General features: G+C 54.0%; 1 protein-coding gene across 7 annotated transcripts in view; it reads left to right on the top strand.

The window, feature by feature from the left end:
• The window catches only part of SZT2 (SZT2 subunit of KICSTOR complex), a 52221-nt gene that overhangs the window by 30093 nt on the left and 9733 nt on the right, over positions 1-12395 (top strand). For 4 of the 7 annotated variants that reach the window (XM_018912346.3, XM_018912347.3, XM_018912349.3 and 1 more), the window contains exons 37-61: positions 23-364; positions 492-681; positions 1068-1142; positions 1318-1456; positions 1691-1811; positions 2043-2172; positions 2279-2431; positions 2544-2646; positions 3002-3119; positions 3339-3450; positions 3874-3992; positions 4467-4631; positions 5247-5331; positions 6647-6835; positions 6951-7148; positions 7488-7657; positions 7836-8002; positions 8414-8511; positions 9322-9454; positions 9565-9692; positions 9983-10113; positions 10303-10485; positions 10898-11168; positions 11373-11452; positions 11781-11906. In XM_018912346.3, coding sequence (XP_018767891.3) covers positions 23-364; positions 492-681; positions 1068-1142; positions 1318-1456; positions 1691-1811; positions 2043-2172; positions 2279-2431; positions 2544-2646; positions 3002-3119; positions 3339-3450; positions 3874-3992; positions 4467-4631; positions 5247-5331; positions 6647-6835; positions 6951-7148; positions 7488-7657; positions 7836-8002; positions 8414-8511; positions 9322-9454; positions 9565-9692; positions 9983-10113; positions 10303-10485; positions 10898-11168; positions 11373-11452; positions 11781-11906 — 3726 coding nt within the window. Of the gene's footprint in view, positions 1-22; positions 365-491; positions 682-1067; positions 1143-1317; positions 1457-1690; positions 1812-2042; positions 2173-2278; positions 2432-2543; positions 2647-3001; positions 3120-3338; positions 3451-3873; positions 3993-4466; positions 4632-5246; positions 5332-6646; positions 6836-6950; positions 7149-7487; positions 7658-7835; positions 8003-8413; positions 8512-9321; positions 9455-9564; positions 9693-9982; positions 10114-10302; positions 10486-10897; positions 11169-11372; positions 11453-11780; positions 11907-12119; positions 12220-12395 lie in introns of all 7 variants that reach the window. The other 3 variants (XM_018912351.3, XM_009088636.4, XR_001990161.3) reach the window with 2 other exon arrangements.

Here is a 12395-nt window from a genome sequence, read left to right as displayed (position 1 = left end):
CTTATTCTTCTCTGTGTTGCAGGAGTTCAGAAGAATGTCTCTGCCAGGCTACATGCTGAATGCAGAAGGCAACGACTACCACTACATCTCCATCAGCCGCCTGCACTCCAGGAGGACTGCTCCAGAGCCTTCAGGGACACCCTGCTTGCAGCAGCCAGCTGCAGGGGGCACCAGGACAGGCCTGGGCCAGGCAGGCCAGGAGGGGACCAGTGAAATAGAAGCAGAGAGCTCTGAGCTGTCACACCACACAAGCTGTGTCCTCCCAGAAGAAGGCCAGGGTCTCTGGGAGTGGCCAGAAAGTGGGACACGCATTGTGCCAGACACAGGAAACCCTGCAGGTGGAGGCAGCCACACGCAGAATGAGGTGAGAAGCACTGAACAATCTGTTGGTGAGAAGCTGTGGGACGCTGATAATAAAATGTAGAAGGATGATGGGATTTTTTTTCAGTGCCTGTTTTTCTGGTCATTTTTGTGACTTTGGCTTTATCCAGGCTCCAGGAGATATGCTGAGACTTGATCAAAGCAGAGCACCAGGCCAGGACTCCATGGAAGAGGCAGTTCCAGAGACAACCATACAGTCGTTGCCATCATCGTCCTCTGAAAAGGGAAACAGTGAGAAATCACCACTGGTGACACCATCTGCAGCAAGCCTGTCTGAGTCTGTAACACAGGGCAGGGAAGGTAGGAGCTGCAGTGTGGGCAGGATGTACTCATCATCAGAAACTTTAAAGGGAAGAGGCCAGTTCTGGCTGTGACATACATAATATAACTGCTACTCCTCTTCCTGTCCCTAAATACCTGCACTGGTACCCAGGACTTTGGTCCCTTCCTTGCCAGGATGCTGGCAATTCAGTGCTTAACAGTGCCCAAGATGCTGGGCTGTGCTGCTGCACTGATATCCCTGATGACATGCAGTTCCTGGTGACTTCAGAGTGGCTGTGAGAACCTCATTACCCAGCACTGCCTCCCCGTGACCAGCACAGCCTGGTTGTTCTGTAGCATGATGTTTCTCCAGTGGATGGGGCATAGCAAGTACTTTCATGGTCAAACCCCTCTTCTCTTTGCAGGCTCCAGCAGGCAGCGTCCCAGCCGTGTGCAGAGCCTCGTGTCGAGCCAGGGCAGCATGGACTCTGACCATCTGGGTGAGTCTGCCAGGGCAGGGGGGAGGACAGCGTGTGGTGGCACTGATAGTGACACACAGGGGGTTCTGTGTGCCTGGGCTGGGGTGAGCCCTGAGGGCAGGGTTTGGGAGTGGCTGCCCTGCCCAGGGAGGAGGCGTTTTGCCAGGCCTAGGGCTGAAGTGAGGCTACATTGCAGGTTATGATGGGGGAAGCAGTGACTCGGAGTATGAGGAGGCGCTAATGAGTGACCAGGAACCCAGGTGCCCCCTTATGCCGGATTTCTGGCTCATCATAAAAATCCATCAGGACCGAGTGGAGGTCTACTACCACACACGGTAAGGAGGGTCCCCTGTCTGACCACTGCCTCTCTGCACTGGGACCTTGTTGCCACTCACTCATCTCTGATAGAATCTCCTCCCTGCCCAATGTGGATGGGAAGTTGCAGGATTAGACTGGTGCTCTATAAGGGGAAAACTGCCATCCTTTCCCACTGTGTTCCTGCTCCCTGCACCTAGTGATGGGCACTGTCCAGATGCCCTGCTGACCCCATCCTCCCTTTGTTCATAAAGCAGCCTGAGTGTGGAGAAGGCAGCATCAGCAGAGACAGAAGAGGAGCAGCCAGGGGAGTGCCAGAGTCTCAACCAGGTGGTGGTGAAGAAGATCAGTGAAATCTGCAGGGTTGTCAATCAGGTAATAAATCTTAAGAGGGCACTAACAGAGCTGTCAGTCATTAGATGGCTTAGATCAGAAGGGACCTCTGGAGGTTGTCTAGTTGGCCCTCTGGGTTCATCTCAGAGGGCCTGGGGAGCCAATTCTGCTGGTGGGGTCACAAGAAAAGGGACTCAGTCTGTCCCTAAACACTTCTTGTTGTCTTCCATGGCTGTGCAAGCCACAGAACCAATCTTTCATCATCCTTTGCAGCGCTTGCTGCTGCAGGACCTGCATGACAGCCACATATGCAACTCATTACTGGTAGCAGAAAGTGAGGAGGACATCTGGAAGAGTGAAACACCCTATACTTCATACAGGCAGCGTGTGATGCCCACAGATGGTATGGATATTCCCCTAGCCATGCCTCAGCTGTAGTGATACAGAGATGCCTAAGAAGATGTTAACTTCCATGCTGTGGCCCCAGCTATGTCCTATGTTCTTTACAGATTACTCGGTAGAGGAGAGCTACCAGCCCCGGGACTACCTGGCTGCCACCATGCAGTTCATGCCAGGGCACTTTGCTTGTGGGGTGGTGTGGAGCACACTGATCCACGTGCATTCACGCCTCAAGATGGGCCCCAACATGGGGGTCTCACGAGGTACGTACAGCCCAGGTTCCTCCCGTGTGGCGTGTCAGGAGTCCAGCTGCTGGCTGGATTGGCACTCCAGAGAAGGGTATGTGGGATAGCTAATGTCCCACCTTGCCCACAGCTATCCAGGCGCTTCGCTCAGTGCTCAATGCCTTCTCTGTGGTGAACAGGAAGAATATGTTTGTCTACCAGGAACGTGCCACTAAATCTGTTTTCTACCTCCGGTAAGAAGCCAGTATGACTTGTTGGCCTTGCTATGTGTGCTACACAGACTGAGAGCTCCTTGGGACAGAAAGTGTCTGCCCAGCCTCAGGGACCGTGTTGTGACCCAAGCAGCAAATACCTGATTTCTGATGAGTCAGTCACATCAAGCAAGGCCCATCCTGCTCTCCCTGTGCTAAGCTTTTACATAGGAGGAAAAATGATGGCTTTTTTGAGGGGGCCAGAGAGCAGTTTCTCCACAAACTCCATATTCTAAAGACTAGTCCCCACAAAGTGTACAGGGGAGAGCAAGGAAGATGTGGATGTACGATGCTGTCATCCTTGGGAATGGAGGCTGACATGTCTTTCTGTATTCAGGCTGACTGAAACCACCCACAGTGGGAAGGTGTGGGAAGCAGAGAGCAGCCTTAGTGCATCGTCTCGCTCGCTGGCACTGACACGCAGCCAGGAGCCCATTTACACTGAGGATCTAATGGTGAGTCTGCTGCACTCTGCGAGTGGACATGGTGCTCATGGTCACAGGAATGGAGGCAGCTCAGTAGTTCCAGCAACCTGGATTTTATGTGGGGTAAAACTTACACTGTAGATGTGTGGAGTGGGGCGGCAGTGGGTGGCATCTGCCTGACCCTGCTGATGGCCTGGGACAATGAATTCATGTGAGACTACTTCCACATGGCTGTTTGTGTTTCTCCAGGGCTCTCGTTCCTCTCTGGACACTGCCTCATGCCGTAGTGTGGACTCTGCCCGCCCTGTGGGACAGATAGACAGACACATCCAGCTGATGGTCCATGGTGTTGCCTCAGCAGGTATGTGTTAGAGCACCTGGCAGCAGAACTGTGCTGATGTAAAGCAGAGGAACAAAGCTCTGCTCCCTGCCCTCTTTGCTTGAAGAGAGGAATCTCACTCCTGAGCAAATAGCTTTTCCTTAGCCCAGAGCTGCTCTCTGTTCTGTGTGGGTGAAAATATAAGGAAAGGACCCATAGCCCACAATGAAACCTTCTGCAGACCCTGTGCAGGAGTGCATTTGTCTTTGCCTACTCCACCAGCAGTCTTCTGTGATCATAAACCCATAGAAAAATATGTCTGAAGAAACTGATGGTGGGGAAAGTCATGTTCCCTGTGGGAAGTGAGTGTGAGGATGCTACATCCTGAACAGGGAGGGAGAGTGGCTGTAGTCATTCTTACTGGATGGGGTGAAAAAGCTGATTTTACCTCTGCTCACTTGTCAGGGCCTGAGATCACAGACGAGCTGGTGAAGGTGCTGCGCAGACGCCTGGATGAGGCCACCCTGGATATCATCACTGTCATGCTGGTGCGGAATTGCAAGCTGACCCCAGCAGATGTGGAGGTACCTCACTGGCTAATCTGCTCTCTTCAGCCCAGAGCACTGTCCTACATTTTCACCTGTCTCAGCTGCTCCTGCCCCAGGGAAGACCAGGGCAGTTTGCTACATCCTGTTCCCTGCTCCAGTGCTTGGTCAGGCTGGCATTCACTGAGGTATATACTGTGTGGGTGCCAGGGTAGCTGGGAGATTCCCTCTGCTGGGTTTGTAGCATGGCAGGACTGTGCCCTCCTTCCCACACCTTGGAATGAATGTCTGCCTGCATCTTGGGGCTGTCCTGGGCAGGGCCAGAGTTAGACTTTGATGATCCTTGTGGTCCCATCTAATTCAGAATATTCTATGATCTGTCTCAGGGCACTGTCTAGGGTTCTGCCCACCTCACTTCTCCCTTTGCAGAGCCAACTGACACCATTTTTATCAGTATTAGAGCCCCAGGGCAGGCTGTAGTCCCAGCTGGGGTTTAAAGCCTCCTGTGTGCAGTTTATCCAGCCCCCTGGGATGCCGCCCACCGAGGTCCTGCAGTTCTCTCTGCCGCCCTCAGCCATGCCCTGGCTGCACGCCGTGGCCCATTACCTGCGCCAGAACCTGCTCATCTTCCTGCACACCCCCAAGTACACCGACAGCAACGTGGAGCACCACTTCAAGGTGAGCAGGGCTGGGGCTGGGACAGAAGGCTGCCCAGCTTCGAGCTGCTGCTGGGGGCATTTGTTGGGGCAGCTCAGACACCGTGTTGCCAGCTCTGCCATGGAGGGTTAGGGAGAAACTGACACTAACTCCTGAGGCCTGAGGGAGTTCTACAGGACTGAGCACATCCTGATTAGCCCAGACAGGCCATGCTTTCATGACAGGCAGTCGCTGTGCAAAAAGCAGCAACTACAAAGCTCGTGCCCACAGTCATCTTCCAGGAGCATGGGAGAAGACCCCCTTTCAAAGCTGAACTTGGCTCCTTGCATGGCTCCCTCAGATCTAAGGACTAAAACATCTGGATTAATAAAAATTTGGGAGCAGCTACCCACTCCTTAGCAGGGCCATAGTAAAGACAGACAGTAGTGAAGAGAGATACGTCGTGCCACATAACTCTGTATGAGCTGTAAGGGGTTCCTTCCCCCCAGCAGTTGTGAAGGCTGTGTTGGCAAGTGTTTTGTGTAGATCTGGATTTGATTCTATGGGTTTGGGAATGAGCTCTGCATATACGTAAGCCTCTTTCCAGTTAAGGCAAGTTCTCTAATCTTTGTCAGTATTCTTCCTTGTTCTCCTTAGCACTACTTCAACCACAATGGAAGCATCCCTGACCAGGATCTCTATTTGTACAACAAGCCAGGTGGCCAAGGCACTGGTGGAAAAGGTATTGTGCTCACTTCTGAAACAGGGTATGGGGCTGTGTGTTGGGAGGTGTTCCCATGTTGGAGAGCTGTGAGTGAGGAAGGTCAGTGTTGGTGGAGTGTGTTCCTCCATGGCTGCAAGGTGGGTAAGGTGTGTGCCTGAAGGACTGCACACCTCTGCACGTGTGGCAGAGCAAACTGAGGCCTCCCACAAAGCAGCTTGCTAAGCTTGACCTGTTGCTGCAGGAAGCAGCTTTAGACACAGCGAGACCTCAGTGAGGGGCTCAGAGGCTCTGTGGGGTAGGAGGTGGGAGCAGTTGTGGCAGAAGCCTTGCTGCAGAGGGAAATCTGGGTAACTGAGCATGGGCTGTATGGGCAATGTCCTTGCTTTTTTCTCTAGACTTCTGGAGAGGGGATTGGATAAGGCCCACCTGCAGCAGGTTGTCATGTCATGTTTTGTGTAGGCTATGTGGTCTGTCACCTGGCCATTGTGTGTCTTGTGCCCCTCGTGCACTGTTTGAATATTCTTCTGTTATGTAGGTACCATGTCGGACCTTGTGCAGCACCTCTTTCCACTCTCTCACTTCCAAGGTAGCACCTGTGGCTCCAAGTGTTACTCCATCTCCTTTTCCCATGCAGCTCTCTGGTCCCAGCTGCTCTTGTTTTCCTTGTGTTGTGGCTTCAGCTCTGACTCCTCTGTGTGTTTGTGTGTCTGTTTAGCTGAGCCCTGTTTCTTGCTGGCTGGATAAAAGAGCAAACAGAACCTGTTGCCCTGAGGTGGCAGCTCAGTGATTCCTAGCTGCTGAGGGTCCATGTGCTGCCCTGTTAACTTGCAAGCAGTGAACTCCAAAGTCCTACATCTTTTTTCCCACAGGTTCAAACAGGCATCTCTTCCCTGAGGAAGATGGGGTTCCTGGTGTTTCAAATGTCATTGGTGCTCCAGAGTGTAGCATCATCACTCTCCCAGTGGCTGTGTCCTGGTGTGGCACGGTCCCTTGCTTAGCAAAGGGCTGGAGTGGCCAGGCGCTATTAGATGTGTGCTTTGCTGGACAACCCAGGAAGCTCCTGCAGGGCAAGGTGAAATCTGCTGTGGCTCTACAGGAGAGAGATTCTTGGAATGATGGGGACACCCTGTGCCAAACATGCTTCTTACCCTGGCTCCCCACAGGCACAGCTAGCCTCTGCTCCCCTGGCTGCCTCCCCTCCTGTGGGCCCTGCCTGTGGCACCGAGCAACTCAAGTGATGATGTGATGGTCCCAGCTGGCAAGGTGTAGGCAGGAATGTGGGGCTGTACTTGGTGGGGTGTTGATGGAGGCTGTCTCGGCTTGCGCCCCGCAGGAATCGCATGCATTGCACTGACATTCGTGGACGAGCACGGCAGCCCCACCTTGCTGCCCCACGGGGAGAGGCCTGACCCTCTGAAGCTGCCTTCCTCCTCTCCCATCGTGGGCCTGCTGCAGGACAGCGACTTTGAAAGCCTCACAGCCGTCAGCATGCACCAGCCAGGGGCTGAGCCCCTGCCCTCAGGTGGGGAGCTGGCCAGCAGCTGCCGATTGCCCGCAGCCTCTACATACCCTGGGGCACCTTGGGGGCTGGTGAAGGCAGGGTTGGAGAGCCATGCAGAGCTCCCCTTTCCCCACAGAACCTTGCGTGCGGGTGCGCCTGGATATCTGGGAGAAGGGCAACATCAGCCTGCTGCAGCTGTCGGAGAAGCTGCGCGGGGCCCTGCGTCACGCGCTCTGCGACGCCGTCATGGAGTTCCTTGTGCTGCCAGCCCCGCTGTGCGTGGAAGCCACCTGCCCCCTCAGTGCTGCAGACCTGGAGGACCTGAGCTCTGCGGGTGAGAGCCTGGCCAGGATGGCCACCTTGAGCCTCCACCGAGCCCTGCTCCTCCTGCCTGGCCTGCAGGAGCTTGGCTGTGCTGGGGGAATCTGGGTGCGTGGGCAAGGAGGGAGAAAGGTGCTTTCCTGTGTGGTGTCTTGGGGAAGAAGCATCACAGACGTTGGTGTTGGAGAGATATTTAAGGGTGTGTCTGTTCCCTGAGACTGAATCCACTTTGCTGGATGTTACTGATGGCTCTTGCCCTTCTCTCCAGCCGGGCTCTGGCCAGACACTATGGGGTACCCAGCAGCTTTGCAGCGGGAGGCTCTGCAGAGTCTGATTTGCTTTGTCTCCCCAGGAGGCCTAAGGAGGACCATGTCAGAGACCAAGGGCCTGGCCCTGGCCAGTGGGGGGCCTGGCAGAAGCTGTCCTCCACCCCTGCACTTCACCTCTGCACCTTCGCCAAGCTCTGGAGAGCCAGTGACACCCACAAACAAGCTGGGACGCCGCAGCTTCTGGGACATGCTGGTAACGTGGCTGAAGGAACAGGGCCTGTAAGGTTTTCATGCTGTGTCAGGCCACGAGGAATGGACAGCAGAGTCTGGCTGGGAGTGGGAAGCCCGGCTTGCAGCAGGGACTTTGAGATCAGGGATTACTGTCTGGGCTGTGTATGTGAACAACATTAACTTATCCCTTCCTCTCCTAGAGCAAGACAGAGTCCTCGGAGCTGGGCAGCCCCAAGACTACTGATGACATTGTGTTGGAGAGGCCGGAGGAGGCTCGCACGAGACGGCGGCACAAAACAGAGAATGTCAAGCAGCACCTGAGCCAGGATCGGGCCACGGCCACAGCTGAGCTGGAACAGGCACAGAGGCAAGCACAGCCTGCAGGCTGGACAGTCAGGATGTTGTTTCCCCAATCTGTTGTACATTGCTCTGCATCCTGGCCTCTGGACCACGTTCCCTTTTCTTGTAGTTTCTCCCTTACACAGCAGTTTAGGAAAGCTGCCTTCCATCCACAAAGCCTTACCCCTTATTGCTGGAGTGTTGCTGGGAGCACAGCTGTTTCTCCCTGCTAGAGATCCCTTCTCTGCACTGTGAGGCCCTCTGCAACCCCTGACACTCATATGGCTACTGACCAAGAGTGACCCAGCTCAAGGATTGTATCATCCCAAAAAGGAGGCTCCGAGGGCTCTGCTCTGTAGCTGTGAAGGGACTTGCACTTTTCTACCTTCCCTGCAGATGACTGATCTAGTGTAACTGTGCTTCCCTTCCCTCTCCTCAGGCGCCGAGCCTGCCAGTTGGAAGAAGGGGATGTAGGTACCATGCACCCACTCTTCAATCAAACCTGCCAGCAGTGGATGGCATTCATGAACCACCTAGGTATGTGTTTCAGCTCCTCCAGATGGGCTGGGAGTGGGCCTTTCTACCCAGAGCTCTCAGGACACGTCCTCTTACAGCAGCATCCATCTTCATTCCTTACTGTCCTAGTTACACATCCTGTCTCTCCCCAACCCTCCCCAGAGTCACACTAGTCTCAGGGCCAGCATCAGCATTAGAAAGCTGTTTCAGGAGGCCTGGCATGTGCCTGTGCATCACAACAAGCCTTCTAAGGCCTGGGTTATGTCTGCCATGCTCCAGGTCCGGGGCTTGCTGAACTTGCCTGCAGCTGCTTTGGAGAGACTTGGACTCCAGCAACCAGCTGTAGTAGTGCTTTAGCTCCCAGGTGTAGCAGGGATGGAGGAGCCTCTGTAACATGCCCAGGGACTATGAAGTTGCATGGGAGACCCTCTTGCAGGCAGGGAGGGAGAGAATTGCAGGGATTTGGGGTTGTATGGCTGATATGTTGCTACTTTCTGGTTACCTTTCACTTTGGTGTTTGTACATCCTCTCACACTCCTGCTGGCAAAGTAGAGCTCTGCTCTTCCTCTGGTGAGGAGTAAGCCAGGGAAAAAGGAATAAGTGGGGGAATAAAGTACTGTGCTCAGAGCATGCAGGGTGTTTGGTCAGGTCCCACTTTGGGCCAGAACCTGAAACCAGGGGTTATTTCAGGCTTCATCTTCTCATCCATATACGGTTCTTGTTCTCCAGCTCTGTCTGCCTCAGGCCCTTTGCCCTCTCCAATTCTCATGTGGGCAGGATGTGGCTCTGGGGCAACTTGGCACCTTGTCCTACAGTACATCTTCTATGCAGGGTGCCCATCGGTGCAGCAGTGCTCCTTGGAGATGGTTTCTCGTTTCCTCCTGTCCTCCATCCTAGTGGAAGTGGTGAACCTGGTCACTGCCCTGGCAAGTGACACCTCTGTCAAAGTGTTTGAGCAAATCTGGTGAGTTACGCAATTCACAGGTGGCTGTTTAGCACCAGCAGGTGTTGATCAGCTGTACTTTTACTGCCACAGCTCTACTTGGCAGCCGCATCTGGGGCTTTTCTTTGCAGCTACCATCGGGGCACTGCCTTCATGCCCTATAAGTCTGGTCAGAATACCAGCCCTTGCCCTGGAGTCATCAGACACTTCATCCTGCTGGGACGCAACTTCCAGCAGTGGCGTTGCAGCACAGAACAGGGTGAGTGCCTGGCCATGGTCCCTGGGACTGTGCTGAGGTCTTTTAGGGGGGACATCAATGAACAGGGGTCCCCTCCTTACTGGGACAGACTGCTTGTGACTTCAGGTGGGCAGTGGGTTGTCTAGTTTTGCCTTCTGAGACCGTACTCTTTAATGTGTTTGTGACAGCTTATTTCAAGATGAGCCGAGCAGTACTGTGGCAAAACATCCTGTCATGACATCTTAATGGCATGGTGGGACATAAAAGTGGGATGAACCAGTACTGAGGGTCATAACTGTGGCTTCTTCCAGTTCACAAAGGGCTCCAGCGCTTTGAGGCCATGGAATTCAGCTCAGCAGAGAGAGGCTCTGATCCCAGCCTTGTTGGTCGAGACCTGGTGCCCCGGCAAAGGTTCCTCTTCATGGAGATCATTGACAAAAAGGTAGTAATGGCTGTGGCTGTTCACAGGGGACTGTAGCTGAGCTGTTGCCATTCTCCCTGTTCCAGCCTGTCATCTGAAACTGGCTGCAGCTGCAGCAAGTACCACCAGAACACCGAGGGCAGCCTGTGCCACCATGCAGGCTCTCTCTGAGCATGTCCTTAAGTCTTCCTCCCCTTCCTCTCTCTCCAGCTGACGCTCTACACTTACAACTGGTCCCCAGACCTGGGAGCCAACTTGAACTGCTCCCTGACACGCCTGCTGCAGTGGCAGAATGCCCGCTCCCACATCGTGCACTGCCTGATCAGCCAAAAGCTGGGACTCTTCCACCACCACTGCTTCATGGACACACCATGGCATGAGGACAGCAAGCAGGTAGGGCACCACTCCTGGCAGGGCAGTTCTTTCTTCTTCAGGAAGGGCCTTGGCAGTCTGGGGGTCTGAGAAAGCTTGCAAGCTTTTGTGTGCTGATTGGCAGGGCATCCCCAAACATTCACATGTCGAACTTGACCATTTCCAGTCAGACTGTTGCTCTGCTCTTGGAGACAGGTGAAAAGAGAAGCCACGTCCTTCTGCTGGAAGCACTTATTGGTGACTGAATTACTTAGGGTGGAGGCTGAGGAATGGGCTCCCTACTTCATATTAGAGCCCAGGCACGCTTTTTTTGGAACTGGTAGTGGGAAAGGCTAACACAGATTTAAGCAGATGGCCAGAATTGGATTTACTCTGGGGGTTCTTGCTCTAGGGCTGGCAGTAAGGAGGCTTTCATGGCTGTCTGTCTACTTAGGAGCCAAATCCTTTCTTGAACTCCACTTTGGAGGTGGATGCGCTGATCCGGAGCCCGTGTCCCCCACCCAGCAAGGAGCAAGGCCGGCTGAGCAGCTCTGCCCGCAGCCTCCCATCCCTGCACTTCCACCCCGACGTGGTGCCCTTTGACGAAGCTCTGCGGGATGTCACCACCATCAGGCGCTTACCCCATGGGCCTGACTTGGGACCTTTTGACCCTGTGGCTCGGCATGGGGCCCAGTTCCTGGAAATCAAAAGCATGGAGAGGAAAGGTAAAGCTGATGAGGCGGCTGATACCAGGGGAGCCTGCCTGATAATCTCACTTCTGGAAAAGGAGGTCAGAGCAGAACAAGAGTTTTGTCAGGGGACAGTTCTCTGTGGGAATGGGTTATGGTCTGTTCAGGGTGGGAGTGAAGGAGAGTAGCAATACTTGAGGCTGTAGCTTGATGTTCTTGTGACTGCTCTCTTTCCTTCAGAACTGGAGAAACAGATGAAGATTGAAAACCTCTTTGTCACCTGGCAGCAGAGATCAGCTCAGTCCAACATGCCTATCAGTGTGAGTGCAGCCTGGAGACATTGTGGGCTAGGCCTTCTTACAGCACACTGGGAGCACCAGCAAAGGGGAGCACTGCAGCTCTGAGCAGGGTGTGTGGTGGGGATGGTGCTAGGCAGTTGGAGCCATGGTCTCTGCTTGAACTTTTGGGGTTGCAGGGCTCTGAACCATGTTTGGGCATGGGGTCTCACTGCCCAGCACTGGAAAGGCTGCAAAGCAGGGGATTGCTCTGATTATCTCCATTTGAGCAGCATCGCAGTGTCATGGACAGCTTGTTCCCAGCCTTGGTGAGGGGTGTGTGCTGGAACTGTGCTCCTCTCATGTTGTGCAGCTGGCAGACCTGGAGACTCTGAAGCAATCCTCACGCCTGGTTCACTACTGTGCCACCCCCTTGCTCTTTGACCCGGCCTTCCGGCAGCAAATCCAGACTGACCAGCTGGGCAAGGTCGAGGGGAAGGTGAGTGTTAGCAAGCACCAGTGGGGTTGGGCTTTGTGCACAGGGACAGAGGAGCTGTCTTTTCCCAAGACAGGGCTGCTCTGGCCTCACTCCTAAAATCCAGGATGGATTTGAATGCTGTAAGTTGGAGACTGAGAAAATCCTTGGGTCCTCAAAGCTTTTCTCCTGCAGCTGCACTATCCCTGGAGAAGACTGATTTCCTTTTCTACCCAGGGAGTTCAGGGCTGAGTCTGGAGAAGCCATCATGGGCACTGTCTGGTACTGATCTGTTAAGGAAGCACAACTTCCCTTATGCATTCAGCAGCCAGACCTGGTAAGCCTTTTCTGGACCCAACAAATAGCTGAAACCACTGAAGGCAAACCAGCTGAATCCTGAGCAGGTTGCAGCCTGACAGACTAAGCGGTGCAGATCCCATACTGGCTGTTCACAGTCTGTACATCTGTCAGAAGGAAAGAAAAGGCTGTTGTAATTTATCAGAATATCAAAAG

This window comes from Serinus canaria, chromosome 8, assembly GCF_022539315.1.
Source record: "Serinus canaria isolate serCan28SL12 chromosome 8, serCan2020, whole genome shotgun sequence".
Taxonomy (NCBI): domain Eukaryota; kingdom Metazoa; phylum Chordata; class Aves; order Passeriformes; family Fringillidae; genus Serinus; species Serinus canaria.
Note: the sequence above shows the minus strand (reverse complement) of the source record. Positions and strands in the feature narration are given on the sequence as shown.